We start from the raw sequence: 21,819 nt of genomic DNA, 5'->3' as shown, positions 1-21,819 counted from the left end.
GATTTTGCTGCTGTCGGTTGGGGGTGAAGATCCATGTTTCTCACTCGGCCTCCCTCTACATCCGGAGCGTGGGACAGGTGCCTTGTTACCGCTTCACACACACCTCCACTGAGAGTATAGTGGACGGGTGGGGGCGTGGGGGAGCTGGCAGGTGGCCTTGTTACCGCTGGATAGTGGTGAAGGTTCCAGCTTCCCACTCAGCCTCCTCCGGCACTGCCCCAGAGGGGAGGAGGGCCTGGTTACTGCTTGGGTGTGGGTGGAAGTCGGGGATCCTAGGGGTCCTGGTCTCCACTGACACCGCTGGGGGAAGCATTACTCCCAGGCGGATACGAAAGCCCTGGCTCCCCATTTAGTTTTCTCAGACGCCGCCCTGCTGGGACTTGGCGGGGGCCTCCTTACATCTGGGAAAGGGTGAATGTGTTGGCCCACACTCAGCCTTTGTGAGTGGGAGTGTCTGTGCTTTTTCTGTGATATTTGACTGGAGCAGGGCAGATCTTGTCTAAAAGTTTTCTGTCTTGCTGGGTTGCCCCTTTCTTGGTCTTTTGACCAGAGACAGCAGCTTTGCCTTGGGGCTTTCTTGTTTGTTCTCCTTGGCATTGCTGGGTTGACAGTTTCTCCAGCACCCAGTCCAGAGTATCTGAGGCAAAAACCAAACCCAGGGAACTCACATGTCGTTCCTCAGATCCCGTGGTCCCTGGTCAGCCTGCCATCTTCTCTCCACTTTCAGAGTTGTCTTATGTTTGTTTTATATGTAATTGTCCAGGGGCTTTAGCTTAGCAGGAGGAATAGGGAGAAATGTACCTACCCATCTTGGTCTAGAACCTATGTATGCAACTTTAAATTGTCTAGTAACATAAAGTAAATAAAAAGAAAAAGGTGGAATTACTTGTAATAATATATTTTATTTAACCCAGTATATCCAAAATAATATGTAAGCATGTAATCAAAATTTTTTTAATTATTAAGGAGTTATTTTACATTTTTTTCTACATCTTTATAATTAGCATTTATTTAACCCAGTATACCCAGAATACTATTTCAATGTATAATCAAACACTTAAAAATTATTAAGGAGCTAATTTACATGCTTTTCCATTCTGAATCTTTGCAACCAGTGTGTTTTACATATACAGCACATGTGAATTCGGATTAGACATTTCAAATGCTCAAGCCCCATGTGGTTAGTGGCTGCCAGATTGAACAGTGCAGAGCTAGATGCAACATTCATCAACATTCACGAAGTGACATGTGTGCTTGCTCTCCTCTCTTGCTACACACACACACACACACACACACACACACACACACACACTTTATTTTGTTGAACCCTTTGATAAGTTGCTGTTAGAGTGCGAATCATTGCTTTTCCTATAATCACACTTTCGTCTCCATTTCATAACCAGAGCTGTGTGTCTCTCTCCACAGATTCCCCTGTTTAGAGGACCACAGGCTCTGGGGCCAGTTCCTACTGCCATTGGGGTCAGCATAGCCATAGACAAGATAACTGCTGCTGTCCTCAACATGGAAGAACCTGTAAGTTCCAGCTTTGCTTCCCAGTGTGCTTTGAGATGCCTTTCATTTTGTAGTCATACACATGGAGCCTCAAATGTGGTAGCTATAGACTGAGGTTTTGGGAGATTACCTTTGCCGTGAGAGACAAGCCTAAGTCTTGGTGTGAGTACTTAGCCTCTGCTTTTAGCTGGGGGACCTTAGTCCACTAGCCTTACTCTCCTCCTCTGTAATATGCTATGTAAATGTGAGATATTACCCTTGTTAGCAGACTCATATCAAAGCCCTTTGTTCATAAATGCTGCTGTACTCTACAAAGCTAGAAATGGTTTTTTCCCTATGTTTCAGGCAAGATTAGTTTTCCCAGAGAAAAAGAATGTCTTTCTGATGACTTAGAAATAATTTCAACTACCCTATCTTGAAAGACTAATATAAAAGTTTTTTGACTGTGTCTTTTTTTTTATCCATGTCATTTGAAGCGAAGACTTTTGCATTTATGTCGCTGTACACAATTTTAAGATGCCTGTTTTCACATGAGCGCTGCCCCCTTGGCCTCACATATATGCCCACAGTCTCCCTCCTCTAAATGTAATCACTCTGTTTCTGATACAGGTTACAGTAAGCTCTTGTGACCTCCTCGTTGTAAGTGTTGGCCAGATGTCCATGTCCAGGGCCATCAACCTAACGCAGAAACTCTGGTCAGCGGGAATCACAGCAGAAATCATGTATGACTGGTCACAGGTAATGAGACAAAAAGCACCTGTGAGTGGAGTGCACAGAGTCGTGGCTTCAATAGCAAATCATCCTCTACGGCTTTAGTTTCTGCCAAACTCTTCATCTCTGTGGTTTCAGTTGCTTCCTCTATGAGTTTCTGATTGTTGCCGTAACAAATTACCATAAACTTAGTGGTCTAAAACAACACTTATTTATTATCTTACATTTCTGGAATTCAGAAGGCTGAAATCAGTCTCACTGGGTTAAAATCAAGGGGTCTGATAAGGCTGGTTCCTCCTGAAGGCTTTAGGAGCAGAATCCACTTCCTTGCCTTTTCCAGCTCCTAGAAGCCTCCTGCATTCCTGCTTATGGCCCCTTCCTCCATCTTCAAACTCAGCAGGGTAGCATCTTCTTTCCTCTCTACGCTATGCTTCTGTCCTTCCATCTCTAACTGATCCTCCTGTCTCCCTTTTACCAGGACCCTTGTGATTATACTGGGCCCATCCAGATAACCCAGGATAATCTCCCCATCTCAAGATCTTTAACTTTATTCAATCTGCAAAGTCCCTTTTACCATATAAGGTAACATAGTCACAGGTTCCCAGGGATTAGGATGGGGACATCTTTATGGGGCCATTATCCAGCCTAGCACACTTCCCAAAGGCATTCTGTATTTAGTGTGTTTGTAGCTTTATATCTTCAGACCTCCCACAGCAGGCCTAACACTTGCTCTGGGTTCCACACCCAGAGTGAGGAAAATGGCACCACTGAGCACCTGCCTACCCTTTAGAAAGGGGGGCCTTTAGATGACTAACTTCTGTACAAGCAGATCACAGAAGGGGCTGCACTTCCAGGTGGTCCTCCGAGTTGTACACACGTTCAGCCACACTCGTGGTGCCCCAGAGAGTGAGGAGATGCCCGGGGAAACAGAACCCCACCCTCCCACCTGCTTCTTCCCCATTACCTGCCAAGAGCTGCTGCTGTCCATTTTTATGTGTGTTACGTAAAAATTGATGTCAGAAGTATGCTGAGCAATAAATTATAGCCATTTGACAGAACAGTGTCCTGTGCCACTTGTTTACTTGTTTCGTAACTTGTTAGAGAAGTGTTCTGTCCTAAAGTAAAATTATAAGCTCAGTAAGGGTAACTTCAGCCCCGCACAGGGGCCTCCCCCGCAGGCTTCTCTGCTCTGATGCTTCTTTGCTTTATGCTTCAGTTCTGCTTTTCACCTTCTACTATTTCTTTTGTTGCCTTTGCTTTCCCCAAAGGCCTTTTCACTCTGCGTGTGTGTGTGTGTGTGTGTGTGTGTGTGTGTGTGTGTAATTTTTGGCACCTTCTATCAAGATGTGAAGCTTCTGAAAACCTCTTACTGTGTCCTGACCACACTGAATGGCATGGCCCCTTAGAACAATAGTGAAAGCAAGGAAAGCAAAGGAAGTCTTATTCCTCCTTTGAATTCTGTACTCTTCTTGCTTAATATTTAAATATTTATATAAACCCTGAAATCAGCATGTTTAGTTATTCACTTGGCGAATCCACTGAACACAGTGTTTTCATTCTCGTTAATTACTTGAAGCTGTTCCAGCTGCTCTGTGTTTATTTGTTTCAGTCCCAAGAGGAATTACAAGAGTACTGCAGACATCATGAAATCAACTATGTGGCCCTTGTCTCTGATAAAGAAGGAAACCATGTCAAGGTAAAGACCAGAGGAAATCTTTCACAATTCAACAGTCAGATTTCCCGAACAGTATTAACCGTGGAGCACCCAACCTTCCCACTGAGGTCCTGCCCTTGGTTGTGGGGTAGAAATACATTATTTCATTCTCCTTTTGAATCGCTAGGCCTGTTTTTGGAGAAAGTGTATAAAATAAGGAAGAGAGAATCTGAATCTAAACACTTTTCTTTGAACTCAAAAAAATGTAAGAATTAAAACACTATGGCTAGTTTTTTTCCCTACTTTTTTCCCCTTGTTCCCTTTGACCATCTAAGAAAATAATAACTATAGCTGATACCTGCTGGTTGGCATATCCTCTGGCTACTTCCTAACCAATTCTACTATGTTGCATTTAACTAAAAATGCTCATCCCACTGCTGGGCATATACCCTGAGAAAACCATAATTCAAAAAGAGTCATGTGCCCCAATGTTCATTGTAGCACTATTTACAATAGCCAGGACATGGAAACAACCTAAGTGTCCATTGACAGATGAATGGATAAAGAAGATGTGGCACATATATACAATGGAATATTACTCAGCCATAAAAAGAAACGAAATTGAGTTATTTGTAGTGAGGTGGATGGACCTAGAATCTGTCATACAGAGGAAAGTAAGTCAGAAAGAAAAAAACAAATACCGTGTGCTAACACATATATATGGAATCTAAAAAAAAAAAGAGGCTCTGACAAATCTAGGGGCAGGACAGGAATAAAGACGCAGACGTAGAGAATGGACCTGAGGACACAGGGAGGGGGAAGGGTAAGCTGGGAAGAAATGAGAGAGTAGCATTGACATATATACACTATCAAATGTAAAACAGAAAGCTAGTGGGAAGCAGCCGCATCGCACAGGGAGGTCAGCTCAGTGCTTTGTGACCACCTAGAGGGGTGGGATAGGGAGGGTGGGAGGGAGATGCAAAAGGGAGGGGATATGGGGATATATGTATACATATAGCTGATTCACTTTGTTGTACAGCAGAAACTAACACATCATTGTAAAGCAATTATACTCCAATAAAGCTGTTAAAAAAAATACCCAACCAAAAATAAATAAATACATTAAAATGTTCATAAATATATCACCTCATAACCTTTATTTCTATTTTTTTTTTTATTTCTATTTTTAAAGGAAAAAAAAATCAACATATTTTCCCCTTGTTTTTCTCCAATAACGTCTTTGTCTGGTTTTTATAGCAGAGTGATGTTGGCTTCATAAATTAGTAGGATCTTCTGTTCTCTGGATAACTTTGTGTAGAATTGGTATTATTTCATCCTCAAATATTTGGTAGAGTTCCTCAAATATTTGGTAAAACCACAGGGGCCTAGATAAAGAGCTATCAGATTGCCTCTTTCTCCTTAAATGAGTTTTGGTAGTTTGTATCTTTCTCAGAATGTTTCCATTTCACCTAAGTTTTCAGATATTCCCTTTCACTATCTGTAGGATCTATAGTGATATCCCCTCTTTCATTCCTGATATTGGTAATTCATGTCTTCCCCTGATCACTCTGGCTAGAGATTTATCAATTTTGTCTTTTCAGAAAAGTACCTTTTGATGTCATTGATTTTTCTCTATTTTTTGTTCATTCGTTTCCTATTTTATAGATTTCCATTCTTTTTTTTTTATTCTTCAATCTGCTAAATTTGGATTTAGAGACAGTCACTAACTGAAGTTTGCTTTGTATCCACTCTGACAATCCCTGCCTTTTAATTGAAGTGGTTACACCATTAATATGAGGTGCAATAATTGAAATGGTTGGGTTTAAATCTACCATTTTACTATTTGTTTTCTGTTTGTTCCAACTGTTCTTTTTTTCCATTTTTTTCTTTTCATGCCTTCTTTTTAGATTGAATAGCGTTTATTCCATTTTATCTCTACTATTGGTTTACTAACTATAACTCTTATTTTTGGTGGGATTTTTTTTAGAAACTTCTCTAGGGTTTATAGTATACGTCTTTAACATATTACATTCTACCTTCAAAAATATTATATGCCTTCATATATTGTTGTAAGAACCTTAAAACAATATTTCCATTTCCCCTCTCTCATCCTTTGTGCTATTGTTGCCAATATTTCTCTACATATGTTATTAACTTCATAGTACATTGTAAGTATTTTGCTTTTAATTAGTCAGTTATCTTTTAAAGAGGTTTTAAAATAACGGAGGAATGTCCTTTATATTTACCATTTCTAGAACTGTTTATTCCTCTGTGTTCAGCCAGATATCATTCTGATTTCATTTTCTTTATGCCTGAAGAATTTCCTAATATTTCTGACTAGTGATGGTAATGAATTCTCTCCACTGTTACTGGTCTGAGAAAGTCTTCATTTTACCTTCATTTTTGAGAGGTAATATTTCTGTGTATAGAATTCACAATTTACATTTTTTTCTTTTTGCACTTTGAACACAGGTTTTATTGTTTTCTGACCTGATAGTTTCTGTTTAAAAGTCTGCTTTGATCCTCTGTATATAATGTTTCTTTTTATTTTCTGGCACCTTTTTAAGATTTTCTTTTGTCACTGGTTTACTGCAATTTGAATATGACGTGCCTCAGTGTGATACTCGTTATGTTCTAATACTTGGTATTAGAACTGTAGATTTATAGTTTTCATCAAATTTGGAAACTTTTCAGACATTATTTCTTGAAATATTGTTCTGTCCCTTTTCCTTCTGGGACTCTGATTACAGTATGTTAATCATTTGCTCTTGCCCCACACCTCATTGAGGCTCTGTTTTTGGTGGGTTTTGTTTGTTTTTTCTCGCTCTCTATGCTTTATTCTGGATCATTCACATGTTTTCTGCAATATCTTATCTGCTATTAATCCCATACAGTGCATTTCTTGTTTCAGATATTGTAGTTTTTTCAGCTGTACAAGTTACATTTGTGTCTTTTTTTTTTTTAATGTCTTCCATTTCTCTCCTCATCATGGTTCTTGTTTCCTTTATATTCTTTATAAGATTTATAATAGTCATTTTTAATTCCATCATCTTGACATTTCTGGTCTGTTTCTGTCTATTGATGTTTCTCCCGGTTATGAGTTGTATTTTCCTTCTACTTTGTATGCCCAGTAATTTTTGGTTGGTTGTTGGACATTATGAATTTTACATTTTTTGGTGCTGGGTTTTCTTATGTTCCTGTAAATACTGCTGCACTCTGTTCTGGGATGTAGTTAAGATCCTTGGATTCTGTTTGACCCTTTCTAGGCTTGACTTTAAGTTTTGTTAGGGCAGGGCCCGGGCAGCCTTTAGTCTAGGTCTAATTTAGCCCCACTCCAAAGGCAGTGCCTTTTGGAGGATTCTGCCTGAGGCCCCATGTGTCATGAGGTCTCTCTCCTCTGGTAAGAACATGAACTATTCCTGGCCCTGTGGATCTCAGAAATTATTATGCCTACTCACGTCTGCTGGTTGTTTCCCCAGCCTTGGATAGTTCCCTCTCACCCATGCACAGATCACTTCTGTTTCAAAGATGTGAGTGGACTTCTCTGCAGAGCTTCAGAAATCTTTCTTTCTCTGTGTGTGGCTCCCTCCTCTTCAATCCTCTGCCCCACAGTTTCTAGCCATCGTGGCCTCCCTAAACTGCAGTCTCCCCAGCTCGGCAAGACTCCTGGCCTCTGTTGAGCTTCCTCCTCCCTGCCCTGCCATCTGCAGACTTCCTCAACACGGTAATCTGGGACACTTGTAGACTCACTTTGTTTGTTTCCCTCCTCTCGGGATAACAGTCCTCCACTGGTGGTTGTCCAGTGTCTGGAAAACATTGTTTATATATTTTGTCTGGTTTTCTAGTTGTTTAAGGTAGAAAGGCAGTTGTTATAGTAGTTACTTCTTCATGGGAAGATTTGTAAGTCCCCACTGCTAGTCTGCTCGTTAGTCACAAAATCATAAATGACCCTAAGTCCTACCGATCAAGCCCCTTCCAGAGCAGTGATTGTTCCTGTAATATTACCAAAAGATGATCGTCTAGCCTCTGCTGGATAATTCCAGCATCGTAACCCACTGCTATAATGATTAGCAAATTTTAAAAATTTGAATCAGAATCTGCTTCCCCAAATTTACATTCACTGGTCCTAGTTCTGCCCTCCAGAATGGGCAAAATAACAAGTCTAATTCTTCCTCCTTCTCTCACTACCGTCACATAAATTTTAGGAGACCACTGCCGTGCCGCTTTAAGTGTCCTCTTTTCTGGTTTAAACATTCCAGTCACTTAAGCCATTCCTCATAATGTGATTTCCAAATCCTTGACCCTCCTAGTTAACCTCCTCTAGACACACTTGACTTTGTCAATGTCTGTCCTTAAATGTGATACTAGAATTCTACAGAGTGCTCTAAGCACGTTCTGACTAAATGAGGAGGGTCTGTGACCTCCCTCAATCTAGATAACATACTTCTCCTAATACAGCCTACAAGTGAACTAACTTTAGCAACCATGCAGTTCTTTTGGCTCATCCTGAATTTACCATCAACTAAAACCCACTGGCCTTTTCACAGTCCTCACCATGTCTGACCAGCCTTCTACAATGAGGCTTGATGACAGGACTTCATATTTATCATTGTTTGATGTTCGTTTTCGTACATTGTTCCAGCCCATCCAGCTCTTTTGACTCTTCTGCCTCTGTTAGTGGTGGGTCAAAAGCATCATCTTCATATTTGAAGAGCAAGACATCACTTCATTCACCCACTTAGCAAGTGCAGCATTAAGCATTCACAGTATAGGAGGGATTGAATTTAGGGCCACGATGGATGCAGGGACATTTAAGCCACAGGTCCTGCTGTCAAGGCTCCTGTAATCCAGCAGGGAACAGAAGACATTCATGCACGATTGTGAGCTCGAAAATGCTCAGTGCCATGATAGTCCAACAAGAAAGTTCTCTGAGGTTGCATCAGCCTGAGAGGTTACTACAGAGGTAGCAGGGAAGTCTTCAGAATGGAGGTGGGATTTAATGCTGGACCCTCGTGGATGGGCAGGAGGATATAGGTACGTGCTAAAAAGGCCTTTTAAGCAAAGGAATAGCAATGGTAATGTAGTTCTTTCAGTAGAATTGTCCCAAAGATAGAGGCAGGCCAGCAGAGAACTCTTCTGGTATTACCCTGATTAGTCCATCTGGGGTGAAGCAGGATTGTGGAGAAGGGTACTTCAGCAGGAGAGAATGGTTCTAGCTAGATCAAGGAGAGCCAGAATGCCCAACCAAGGAATTTGGACTTGTTTTAGCAGTTAGCGGGGAGCCAGGGTATGTTTTTGGACAGAAGGGGACATTAGGGTGTATATGAGAAAAATTCATCTGCAGGGATATGTAGCATGGAATGGAGTGAGGGATAATTAGGAGATGCAGTAGCTGAGGGCAGAATATCAGGCTATCCCAAGCCAAGGCAGGGTGTTGGCCATGGGAGTGAAGATGAAAAGATACGCACTGTAAAAGTGGGATGACAGGACTAGGGTTTGGAAAGGAGGGAGCAAGGAGTTGTAGAAACCTTGGTGACTGACCCGAGATGTTTAAGAGGGAAAATATGTGAAAGAATCAAATGAAATAGGAGCTGGTTCGTCTTGGCTTTTTTTTTTTTTTTTTTTTTTTTATTTTTTTCTTTGTTTTGTTTTTTTTTTTTTTTTTTTTTTTTTAAATTCTGTCATCTGTAATCTATTCTGATCTAGACCAGGGTTTCTCAGCAGCCACATTTTGACATTTGGGGCTAGATACTTCTTTGTGGGGCTGCTGTCTTGTAGGATGTTTAGCAGCATCCCTAGCATCTACCCACTAGATGCCAGCAGCGACCCCCTCAGCGGTCACAACCACAGGTGTCTCTAATCATTGCCAGATGTCCTGTGGGGAGCAAAATCACCCCTGGTTAAGAGCCATCAACCTAAACTGTTGACTTAGTAGACTTACTATAGTACTCTTCAGCCTGTTGGCTTCAGAAATGATGGATCTGTTTCATTCTTTTTAAGGTTAAGTCTTTTGAGAAGGAAAGGCAAACAGAGAAACGTGTGCTGGAGTCTGATCTTGTGGACCATGTTGTGCAGAAACTGAGGACTAAAGTCAGTGATGAAAGGACTATCAGGTAACTTAGTAAACAAAAGCCCAGAAAACCAGCTGCAACTGCCTATCTAGAATTAACCATACATTTATTTTAAAAGTCAGTTTGATCCTTTTGGGAAATAAAGATGAGTCAGGTTAACTTATATTGAACCATTCTGTTGCTTCTGAGTAACTCAGCAGTTTAAGTATATGACTCCCTACGTAAGACTAGTCTTAACTGACTTTCAACGTCTGTCCTTCATGTCAAAAAAATTTTTATCATTTTGAAAAGCCTAAGGAACCAAAATCTATCTGCCATTATCTTCTTTGGTCTGTTAATCAGTGAATTTCAGTAATGTTTTGTCAGTGGTTTTGAAAGATCTAATATTCTGGGAGATTATAATATTCTAGGAAAAGATCTCACATACTCATCATAGGAATGCAAATTGGTTCAACTCTGGATAGGAATTTAACAAAGTTAAAAGCCTAAAAACTAAAACATAAAAAAAAAAAAAATTGACCCAGCATTCCACTTTAGGAATTTATAGTAAAATTATTCCATAGGGATATGTACAAAGATATCTATCAAGGCACTGTTTATAATAGCAGTTCTCAAACTTTTTGGTTTCAGAACCCCTTTATACCCTTAAAAATTATTTGAGGACCCCAAAGGGCTTTGTTTATGTGGATTATATCTATCAATAATTTCTATGTTAGAAATTAAAATGTAAACATTTAAAAAATACTTATTTTAAATAACAAACTCATTACATGCAAACCTACATAACATTTTTTAATGGAAAATAACTATTTTCCGGGCTTCCCTGGTGGCTCAGTGGTTGGGAGTCCGCCTGCCAAGGCAGGCGACACAGGTTCAATCCCTGGTCCGGAAGGATCCCGCGTGCCACGGAGCAGCTGAGCCCGTGCGCCACGACGAGTGAGCCTGTGCTCTAGAGCCCGTGAGCCACGACTACTGAGCCCGCGTGCTGCAGCTGCTGGGGTTCGCGTGCCTGGAGCCTGTGCTCCGCAACGAGAGAGGCCACTGCGGTGAGGGGCCCGCACACCACAACGAGGAGTGGACCCCGCTCGCCGCAACTGGAGGGAGCCTGCGTGCGGCGGCAAAGACCCAATACAGCCAAAAATAAAACAAAATAAATTTATTTAAAAATTAAAAAATAACTTTTCCAAAACAAAATAAATGTAGTAAGAAAGAATGGCATTGTTTCACATTTTTGCAGATATTGTTAATGCATTGTTGTACATTTTTGTACTCTCTAATGCTTTAGTAGAAGAAACTATATTGTCTTGTCTGTTTCTGCATTCAGTCTGTTGTGATATCACACATCCTGTAGTCTCTGGAAAAGTCCATCACACATTAATGAGAGGATAAGAATAAAAAAGATAGTTAACATTTTAGGATTATTGCGAAAATAGTTTTGACATTGCAGATACCCTGCGAAAGGATCTCAGGGGCTTCCAGGGGTCTCTGGGCCACACTTTGAGAATCTCACTTATAATATCACAATATTATAGAAGACTGTTCCAATTACAGTAAATACAGTGAAATACTGTGCAGCCTTTAAAAATCATTATTATGGTAAAGCTGAGTTTATTACAAGGAAGGGTGCCCACAAGTAAGATGTATGATATGATCCCATTTTTGTTTCAACCAAAATATATAGCCCATACATAGAAGAATGTGTGGAATGATGGACCAAATTTTTAAATTATAGTCATTTCTGGTTAGTGGGATTACAAGGGATCTTAATTTCCCTTAAGCTTTTCTATATATTTGTAACTCCTGTATTTATGCTCATAATCAGAAAATACAGTACTCTACTTTTTTTCTCAACCAGCAGGAGTTTTGCCCCTCAGGGGACATTTGGCCATGTTTGGAGACAGCATTTTTGGTTGTTAAGCGGGAGGTGCTGCTGGTATCTAGCAGGGCCCAGGGATGCTGTTAAACATCCTGTAGTGCAGAGGACTGACCCCCCACCCCCACCCCAACAAACAGTTACCTGGCCCAAAATGTCAATAGTGCCAAGACAGAGAAATCCTGGCTTATATAAAATAAATGTTCCTGCTTGCTTCTCCGTCCCTGGCCCCTGACCCTGCCCGTATGTACCTAGCTTGACTACATTCACCATCAGGCTTTTTCTAAGAGAATATAATGTTCTTGAAGTCACTAGGTATTAGGATTAAGAATCCAAATCAAAGGCAGAGGTTTAGAAGGAAAAACAAAAAAGTCAACTAATTAACAGTGACTATTAGTACTAGTACAGGCAAACATCATTAAGACGCTTAACAGGCCAGATGGGATTTAGTTTTAGCAGGGAAAGGTTTAAAATCTTTCCTCCATGTGAATGTTTATTTCCCTGTTTTCCCAAGATAGAGTGCTATTATGTCTCTCAAAGGCTATAAATTAATTCAGTCTTTGAAAGAACATCCATTCAACAGCTTTTGAAAGAATCTCATTTACTAAATGTTCTCCTGTGGGTGATCACCAAGGTTGCTGCCATAATGAAGGCGGGGCATTACTAATGTTTCCTTGTATTGTGAGGGGAGCAGAAAGAACACCCATTATATTTCATTGAAATTAGCTTCTTATGTTGAGCCAGTACTTCACACCCAGCTGAATAAATCAGAATGTTGTCTCTAGAATGTTAATCTGAAGTGACAGCCTTGATCATTTTTATTTGCTCTTAACCAAAAGCATAATTAAGTGCAAATTTTTTTGTTTTTGTTTTTCCTCCACTAATAACCAATATTTATTAAATATTTTTATATTTAATAGAAAAAAGCCTCCCTCTAAGTATAGCTCACTGTAAGTTATCTGTGTTGTTTTGTCGTAATGACTGTTTATTTAACTGTTTTTGTTTGCTTGTTTTTAGAGAAGCTTCCGATAATCTTGCAGTACAAAATCTGAAGGGGTCATTTTCTAATGCTTCAGGTATAATTACTAATTGTAACCTAAACATAATAATGCTTGTGTGTGTGTGTGTGTGTGTGTGTGTGTGTGTTTGCTCTAAATACTTATGACTGTGGCTAACTCACTGCCTCAGAAATATACTCTTAAAGTAACAAATACACAGTTAGTTATACCAAATGGAATTTATCCCTTTGAAACCCACATTCTAGAAAATGATAAAACCACTAGGAGTTTGGTGACTCTTTTGGTCCTGATATATCTCTGTCTTTTCACAAGTGGTTTAATCTTCCTTTGATTCAGTTTATTATATAGGTCAAATGTAGATACATTTTCCCCATATGGAAGATTGAAGAAAAGCATTTTGAAATGCCTTGGAGAAAGACACTGTATACATTTGTTTTCATGAAAGCCAAGAGGGAACAGTGGTGATACTTACGCCTTTCGTTTCACCACATCTGTCAACCTGACTGAAAAAGAAATGTCCCATTGAAGTCCACGAGAAGACATACTTGGCATTTAACAGAATTGGGTCTTCTGGGTTCATTTCTGTTGGACTTTGTGCCACCATCAGATTTCAAATGCTCTGAGGAATTTAAAGAAGTATTAGAGTCTGGGAAATACTGTCTGGTTTTTTTCTTAGGTTCATGAGGTTTGGCTCGTACTGCCTCTCTATGCCTTTGTCACCTCCCACCTGAGGAAAGAAGGCTGGTGATCGCGACAGAAGTGTCAGAACTGCTGGGGGTTGGGTGGGGTTCTGGACTCCTGGTCAAGTGCAGGCAGTTGCAGAGAGAGAACACAAAGCTCAGACACAATCCAGTCCATAGAATCACTCCCGAGTGGATTCTAATCGTCTCCGCCATCTCTGTGGTGTGTTATAGAAAGTGGGACCAGATGAGGCCATAACGGCTGAAACTGTCTGTTTCAGGTTTGTTTGAAATCCATGGAGCAACAGTTTTTCCCATTGTGAGCGTGGTAGCCCCAGAGAAGCTGTCAGCCAGCGCTAGGAGGCGGTATGAAACTCAGGTATGTGGTCAGTTTCCTTGGCTTTCTGTGAGCTACAAAGGAGGAAGAGAACAGGAGAGGAAAAGAAACAGTTTCCTGGAAATGTTTTTCTTTCCACTTCCTGAACTTGGTGACTTCTGAAAATTCCATCAACACGGAGCATCTCTGGTGCCAGGATTCTGCCCCATTTGTCCTCCAAAGAGGCGTCAGTGTACACTGTGGGCACCTAGATGCAGCTGTTGTCAGAATTACTGGATCCAAACAAAAACTTTCTGATCCGGCTCTAACAGCAGATGGGGTTTGTTTGGTTTTGTTGTAAATAACAAAGCAGAAGAGATCTACCACAAGCCTTGGGGCAGGTTTCTCCCTGCATACATGTTTTTGATATCTGCTCTTTGCCTGATTCCGTGCTCGGTGCCAGGTAAAATAGAAAAGACGTGACGGGGCCCCAGTCCTTGAAGAGTGTATAACCTCCGAAGCATATGCATTATATAGTTGGAAAATAGAAGGAGATCGGTAATAGGATGCTGAATTAATAAGTACACTGAATGAGTGTTAGAGTGTGCTACAGACATGGGGGAGAGACAAAGATCAGTGTCTGCATGGATGATCAAGACGGGCTTCGTGGAGGTGATCCCTGAAGGATGTAAATAGGCAGAGAGGGAAGATGAGAGTGTTCCAAATGGCAGGGACAGTGGGAAGGGAAGTGCAGGACAAGGCTAATGAGCACAGGTGGGACACTGGCCTCATTTGGGAAGAAGGTTTGAGGAGAGCAGTCATTATTTAGGAATGTAATTAGATTGAAATACAGAAGATCGAGTTACCTCATTTTGTGAGCTTTCCTGGCTGTTTCTCAGGATGTTGGGTAGAAACTTGTTTTTCATATCTTTCTACCATATTTCAGTTCCATGTTCTCATTGCTGTCACTGTCCCCTTTTTCTAAACCTAGCTTAATACTAAAATCTCCCCGCTTCCACATGCACTATTTTACAGTACTGAGCTTTTATTAGGTTCATTTCAAAATTATAAAGAAATAAGCAGCTAGGTGGATTAGTAAACAAATGATCAAGATAGGCTATAAAAATCTCATTTCCCCTGAGATTATAATAGGCTAGACACTCATCTTACTGAGGTGGATTAAGAGCAAGTCCTTATATAATATTTGGGATCCCTTCTAGGCTTGGGTTTGTCACCTGTGATTGTTTCCTAGAATAAGAAATGAAATGGCAAGAAAGATGGCTTGGTTTGACAGGTTCTGAATTCTAACATGCTTTCTTCTTCTTAGGTACAAACCCGACTTCAGACCTCCCTTGCTAACTTGCATCAGAAAAGCAGTGAAATTGAAATTTTGGCTGTAAGTCACTTTCTTTAACTTTTTGAGGATGGCTTTTGTCCATACTGTCAAAGTAGTTTCCTCGGAGGTCAGGGCTTTTTTTTTTGCTCAGTGTTAGCAGCGTTGGGATGCAGGCCCGTTTCTCCTAGTTTCTTCCTCTGAAAGATTGGGGGGAAGGGGACTGAACACGAAAATCATCATTTTTCTAAATGTTTCGGGCCTCTGCAGATAGCGGTGTCAAACCTGTGGGGTGTGATGTGTGGGGCCTGGGAGTATTACTTCACCAGTGCTGAGATCGCATCACTGTCCAGTTCAGTAAGCACGGGAGCATCCCATTCACGTTGCTCCATCCAAAGTGACACCATAGGCACAAGTCAGTATGTGCTGCCTAGGTTCCCTGACATGATGTACATTTTTGTGTATCAACAGGTGGATCTACCCAAAGAAACAATCTTACAGTTTCTATCATTAGAGGTAAGCAAGATGAACTCTTCTGCATTATGGCCTTTAAAATCCCGAAGCTGTTGATTTGCCAAAAGAAAGTTGAAAATGGCATTATTTTCTTAGTGATATTAGGTATTTTTCTGGCAGTTCCAGGAATTTGGTAACATTGTTCCTTTTATGTGACATATGTATTACTAAATCAAATTTTGAGGGAATCACACTTTTCTAGTGACTTTCTTTTGAATTTCCGAGATGATTTTAACAGACACCTAGTGCTTTTACTGTGTGGCAGGCTGTGGCAGGCCTTGTTCTAAGCACTTTACAAATATTAACTCATTTAATCACAACCACCCCAAGGGATACATGTGTTACCTTCTTACAGATCCCCATTTTACAGATAAATGGAATCATTGTACGTTTTATGGAGAATGGGAGGCAGACAGGTTAGATATCTTACTCAAATTCACCTCACTAGGAAGTTGCAGAGCCAGGATATGAACTTAGGCAGACTAGTGGAATCTATGTTCTTACCCACTATACTGTGCCGCTTCTATAAACCTTTGTTCCAACTAGGGAAGCTCATTTGCAGAACTAGAACTACATGGAAGATCTTTTCGTAAAAATTAAATTTAGGTCCTTTTTCATATGCTTTTCGCCTTATTATCGAATAGCCTAATTGAACTTTAAAAAAAATGTAAATACTTAGCTTTGCTGTTAGAATGTTCAACTCTAAGAATAACTACAGGTGATTTTTGCAACGTCACACCAAAGAATGCTTTTGTCTATCCAGAGTGTTTAGTCACAGATTAAGTTAGATGAAAAATGAACTCTGCCCCAGAGCTAACATCTCATACTACGTTTTGGTTTTTTTTTTTTTAAAGGTTATTCTCCATTTATATAAAATATTGGCTATATTCCCTGTGCTGTACAGTATATCCTTGTAGCTTCTTTTATAAGCTGACTTCCCCCTTCCCTGTTTCCCCTCCCCACTAGTATTCTGTTGTCTGGTAAATAAGCATATACTGGGAATTTACTGCTTTATGAGACACTCAAATGGGTATATATCAGAGGTGGTATCTCCATTTCACAGAAAGTCAACAGTTGGCAGAAATAACTGGTATAAAGTCACGTGAGCACACTGGGGCTGCAGCACTGTTAGTCAGGATCTAGTAAACTGGTCTTGTAAAGAAACTCAGTGCTTCAAAGGAAGAACCCTAGCAGTCTCCCCATTAGTTCTCTCCCTCTAACTGATCTTTTCAGTACACTTAAAGGGGGGAATGGCATTGACGTTTCATCAGTGACCCAGAAAAAACCAGTTTTAATAAACCCTAGTATCTGTTGTTAAGTCTTATCTATTTTTTTCCTAGTGGGACGCTGATGAACAGGCATTTAACACAACTGTGAAGCAGCTGCTGTCACGCCTGCCAAAGCAAAGATACCTCAAATTAGTCTGTGATGAAATTTATAACATCAAAGTAGAAAAAAAGTAAGTTATTACTTAGGCATTGCAGATTTCAACATGGGTTAAAACTCAAAGAGGGTTTTTTTGTTTTTTGGGGTCTTTTTCCCAAGGAGGGGTTTTAAAGTGACAAATACCTTATTGTCATGTTGAGGTTAGATGGCTGATAAGTTGCTACATTAGAACTGCAACTGGTAATCAGGACTGTGAATCAATCAGTCATGATCCTGTCAATAACAAAACGCAGTGGTCCCGGTAGCAGCTGTCCCAGTTATAATTTTAATTACTCATTTTCTGAAGGGTGTTTTTCTGTTTTACTTTTTTACAATTATGAATGGGTATGAGTTTTTTCAAATGCTTTTTCTGCACCAGTTATAATTTTTAATCACCCAGGTAACTCCTAGAAACGTTTAAATGAACGAAAACAAGTGTGACTACTTTGTTTTATGTCCCCTTGCCAGTTGTTCATGTTATCATCCACTTAAAAGGAAACAACAAAGCCTGTGAGGTGAATGGTGGGCTCCTTGTGTAGACCCTTATACTGTGGACCCTTGCCAGTCACAGCTTCTCTAAAACTTATGTAATGTTTTTAGTGACTGGCCTTCCATATTGTTGTTGATTACACAAAACTCCTACAGTTAAAGTGTTCTAAAAATTATTTATCAACTCTGTTCTCTACCATTATACTGATCCTGTCTTCTCCCTTCTTTTGCAGGGTGTCTGTGCTGTTCCTGTATAGCTACAGAGATGACTACTACAGAATCTTATTTTAATCCTAAAGAACGAACGATCATTACATTGTTCAAACAGACAGGAGCTTATACTATAAAATGTTGTACATTCATTGTTTGTTTTAAATTAGCTTTACGTTCTAAGAAGCTGTCCTACAGAGTTGAGCTTTGTAGGTTTTTCATGTGTAATATATTATAAATTTATCTTTTGAATATAATAAATGTTTTCATATATCTGTTGCTTTTTAATTGCAAATCTATTAGCACTAAAGGTTTTGTGGAGCTAGAACACAAGAAAACAGCCTTGTTCTTCTCAGCCCTATATACTGAGCACAGGAAAATGTCCAAAATAAAGGGCATAAAGAAATCAAATATCATCATTAACTTGGAATCTTTATTCTTGATGATTTTGTAATAGGCTTATCCTTAGTTTGGTTAAGCAAACTCTCATTTGGCTATGAGAACTCATTCAAATTTGCTAAAGGAACTATGATGATAAAATTATATAGCCAAGGGGCTTCCCTGGTGGCGCAGTGGTTGAGAGTCCGCCTGCCGATGCAGGGGACACGGGTTCGTGCCCCGGTCTGGGAAGATCCCACATACCGCGGAGCGGCTGGGCCCGTGAGCCATGGCCGCTGAGCCTGCACGTCCGGAGCCTGTGCTCCGCAACGGGAGAGGCCACAACAGTGAGAGGCCCGCGTACCGCAAGAAGAAAAAAAAAAAAAAAAAATTATACAGCCAAGTTGGGAAAAATACCCATGAAATAACACAACTTTTTATAAAACTGTCAGGTTTCAATTCCAGTAACTCATAAGACAGGGCCTAAAGCCTATTCATAATCAGTCATTCCAGAATGAGGAGCTATTGCCAGAAACTTTTTATGGGATGGGAAAAGGAATAAAAGATGGTCAGTGCTGATAAATACAGGTTTAATGATACAGTGCTCTTCACAGACGGCTACAGAGACTGTAAACTATTATCCAGAAACATACAATCATACAACACAGACCACTTAGCCAGATATAAAATAAACTGGCTTCTTGTAACTACCCTGTAAACACTGCAGCCCTTCTTCCATCCAAAAATGACCCTAATCTCACATGAAAACAGTTACTGTAGAGGAATCAGAAACCCAGCTTTGTGGCCAAAAGTAAAAACCAAAGGAAACATAGCAATTCAGTGGTTAACTGGTGAAAGCAGGAAACCTGGTGCCCTTCACTGCGCCGCTTTGCTCTTCTTACTCTTGCTCTTTTTGTCCCTCTTCTTCAGCCCATCCATGTTAGCTCTCAATAGGTTTGAATAAGCCTAAAAGACACAGAGCATGACCTTAGTGGGAAGAGTTGCAAATTGGTGGAGCATCTGCTGTGCTTCCATAATGGATTTAGGGTAGCCAAAATCAGAAAGCCTATCTGATAAAGCATATAATACCACGGGGATACTTGTATCCTAAGGAAAATGGTGTAAGGAAAACACCCTCACATTATAGCAGCTTCTACAACACCCACTAGTGAGTTGCATGTTTTTTACTTTTTTTTTAAGCAAACATGGAAAACTACAGGCAACTTCTTATTCAGCTATACTATACAAAGAGCATATCTGAAGCCTAAGACGACAAAATCTAGCTAAAAAAGACAATATCAGCGTTGAAAGTAGAATTCACAGCCTGGCAGCTTTTACTTGTAAACTACTGGTAAAACATCACAGGAGAGCAGTGAACCTAAATAGCAATCTTAAGCCACTGTTAATTATTATGCTGACTCTTGCCCTGAGAAACGAGACACAGAGAACACCAGACACTCACCATCTGAAACTTATTCACTTCTTTGGAGCTCACCTGGAAAAGAATGGGGAAAAGGTCACCCCTGTTATCCACATAGGAATCATCTGCCTCACCCAATAACAACTCAAAAGCCTCGGGAAGACAACATCCTAATCTTTAAAAATATTTCTTCCCAATTGCAGGGGTCATAATACACTAAAAGCCATTTTTCTACTCCACTTTCCTCTGCCTGAGGAACAAGCAAAGTAGCTCTGCACTTTGAGAATTGTACCAAGGTGGGAAAGAGGCAGAAGTGGGCTCCTTAAGAAGCTTTGCCTCTTGCCTCTGTTGAAATCTCTTACACACATGGCACTGACTTTCTCTCAGGGTTCTGAGAGACGTCAAAGGACTTAATCTTTTGTGCAAGATACTTTTAAATTACTCCCTCCCCATCTTATTTTAAACCTACCATTAATTCAGGCCCATTTAAGCAAAACGCAAGCTACCACAACAAAAGAAATTCTACCTCTGAAGACTCCTTAGTTTTCCGTATTTCATGACACCCAACTTTATTTTTAAAAGCCACATAAGCTTGCTTTACTGTAAAAGTCTTCTCAAGATAACTGGTAATGGGAGACATCAACTAATTATGGCATACATTATCATGAATATCCTATGCTGATGCGATTAGAGGGCAGGTCTGGTTCTGCCCTAGCAGAATAAAGAAGTATTCGTTTGGAATCCAAGCAGTCTCTTGCTTTGCCATATTCAACCTCCACTTTGAAAGGGAATAATACTGGAACTCTTGACTAAATCATATGCTCTCAAATACAAAGCCTAATATAATACATGTTTGGTACATGAACCACAAAGATAAATGAACCATCAGCTTAAAAGTAAAAGCATCGGGCTTCCCTGGTGGCACAGTGGTTGAGAGTCTGCCTGCCGATGCAGGGGACACGGGTTCGTGCCCCGGTTCGGGAAGATCCCACATGCCGCGGAGCGGCTAGGCCCGTGAGCCATGGCCGCTGAGCCTGCGCGTCCGGAGCCTGTGCTCCGCAACGGGAGAGGCCACAACAGTGAGAGGCCCGCGGACCGCAAAAAAAAAAAAAAAAAAAAAAAAAAAAGTAAAAGCATCTGATACCAAGAAACTGTTCACTGAAGGCCCAGCACAGTAAAGGAATAAGGAATCAAATATGCCAATTGCTCCTTAACAGTGCTACTCTGAGTAAGGACAAATATGTTAATTTTTATTTCTAACAAGTGTTTGGCTTCTACCTTCTTCGTTTTAATTTTGCTTTTGGGTTTTCTATTACTAAGGTAATAAAAGAAGACCCTGATCCCAAAACAGCTGGGGAGCTACACACTAGGCTTTATTTAATAACTTAAAAAAAAAAAAAAACTGGTTCAGATATATCCCTCAAGTTAAATTCAAGTCTTTAAACTCCAAAATTAGGAGCATTAGGAATTGAACTCACCACAGTGCTGATCTTCTTTTTCCCATCAGTAGCTCTTAACAGACACTTGTTGTCTGAGGGCTCAAAGCCCTCCACAGAACCCTTCCTTGGAATGGGTTTAGTTCGACCATCATCTGCATGAAAAATACATCCTGGTGAACACAGCCACAGACGTGGTTAACAGGTAGACGAAGAGTTAAAACGTAGGAGAACGATTCCAAGAGGATACCTAATCCACCTCCACTGATCTAGTTCTGTTAACCACATTATCTGCTATTACAGACGCCTTGCCCACACTTTGGGAACCTAACCTGCCACTTCCACGATGGGAACACTGTAATATCAAAGCAGACTAAATCTCACTAATCATGGCGCGGTTTGGGATCCTTGACAAAAATACGAGACCTGACATGCTTGGGGCCCCCTGGAACCGGAATTGACTTAGGTGGCTAAGTGCTGGGGGCCGCACCAGCCACAATCCCCAATACTCTCCGGCCCGTCAGCCCTAAATGTGCCAGTACCAGATGGAGGAAGGTACGGGAAGGCGGGGACGCGCGGCAGACAGACTCTGCCTGTGGCTCCCAGTCACTGGGCACCCGGGCCGGGGCATCGCTCGGCCTCCCAGCTCCCTTCCGGCCTTGCTGCATCCACAGCTGCTTACACTTCTTCAGGGTGATGAACACGCTGCCCGACAACCGGCACTTCTGGAAGAGCCTGGTCAGCTCCGTCAGGAACTGGAACACAAGAAGCCCAGCCCC

General features: G+C 40.7%; 2 protein-coding genes across 4 annotated transcripts in view; one reads left to right on the top strand and one right to left on the bottom strand.

Moving 5' to 3' along the window:
- EIF2AK4 (eukaryotic translation initiation factor 2 alpha kinase 4) overlaps positions 1 to 18,079 on the top strand; it is a 102,416-nt gene extending 84,337 nt beyond the window's left edge. For all 3 annotated transcript variants that reach the window (XM_024732418.1, XM_024732417.1, XM_024732419.1), the window contains 10 exons: positions 1,426 to 1,533; positions 2,122 to 2,250; positions 3,833 to 3,919; positions 9,878 to 9,990; positions 12,839 to 12,897; positions 13,802 to 13,899; positions 15,164 to 15,232; positions 15,641 to 15,685; positions 17,023 to 17,141; positions 17,830 to 18,079. In XM_024732418.1, the coding sequence (XP_024588186.1) occupies positions 1,426 to 1,533; positions 2,122 to 2,250; positions 3,833 to 3,919; positions 9,878 to 9,990; positions 12,839 to 12,897; positions 13,802 to 13,899; positions 15,164 to 15,232; positions 15,641 to 15,685; positions 17,023 to 17,141; positions 17,830 to 17,887 (885 nt within the window). In that variant the 3' untranslated portion in view covers positions 17,888 to 18,079. The remainder of the gene's footprint in view (positions 1 to 1,425; positions 1,534 to 2,121; positions 2,251 to 3,832; positions 3,920 to 9,877; positions 9,991 to 12,838; positions 12,898 to 13,801; positions 13,900 to 15,163; positions 15,233 to 15,640; positions 15,686 to 17,022; positions 17,142 to 17,829) is intronic.
- Positions 18,080 to 18,222: 143 nt separating this feature from the next.
- Positions 18,223 to 21,819, bottom strand: part of SRP14 (signal recognition particle 14) — a 15,004-nt gene continuing 11,407 nt past the window's right edge. The window contains exons 2-5 of the mRNA XM_024732605.1: positions 21,723 to 21,795; positions 21,083 to 21,195; positions 19,647 to 19,679; positions 18,223 to 19,150 (exon numbers count right to left, since the gene is read on the bottom strand). Of these exons, the coding sequence (XP_024588373.1) occupies positions 19,061 to 19,150; positions 19,647 to 19,679; positions 21,083 to 21,195; positions 21,723 to 21,795 (309 nt within the window). The 3' untranslated portion in view covers positions 18,223 to 19,060. The remainder of the gene's footprint in view (positions 19,151 to 19,646; positions 19,680 to 21,082; positions 21,196 to 21,722; positions 21,796 to 21,819) is intronic.

The sequence above is a fragment of the Neophocaena asiaeorientalis genome, unplaced genomic scaffold, assembly GCF_003031525.2.
Source record: "Neophocaena asiaeorientalis asiaeorientalis breed wild unplaced genomic scaffold, Neophocaena_asiaeorientalis_V1.1 scaffold119, whole genome shotgun sequence".
NCBI classification, from domain to species: Eukaryota; Metazoa; Chordata; class Mammalia; order Artiodactyla; family Phocoenidae; genus Neophocaena; species Neophocaena asiaeorientalis.
The sequence above is the reverse complement of the archived record's forward strand: the minus strand, read 5'-3'. Positions and strand labels throughout refer to the sequence as shown.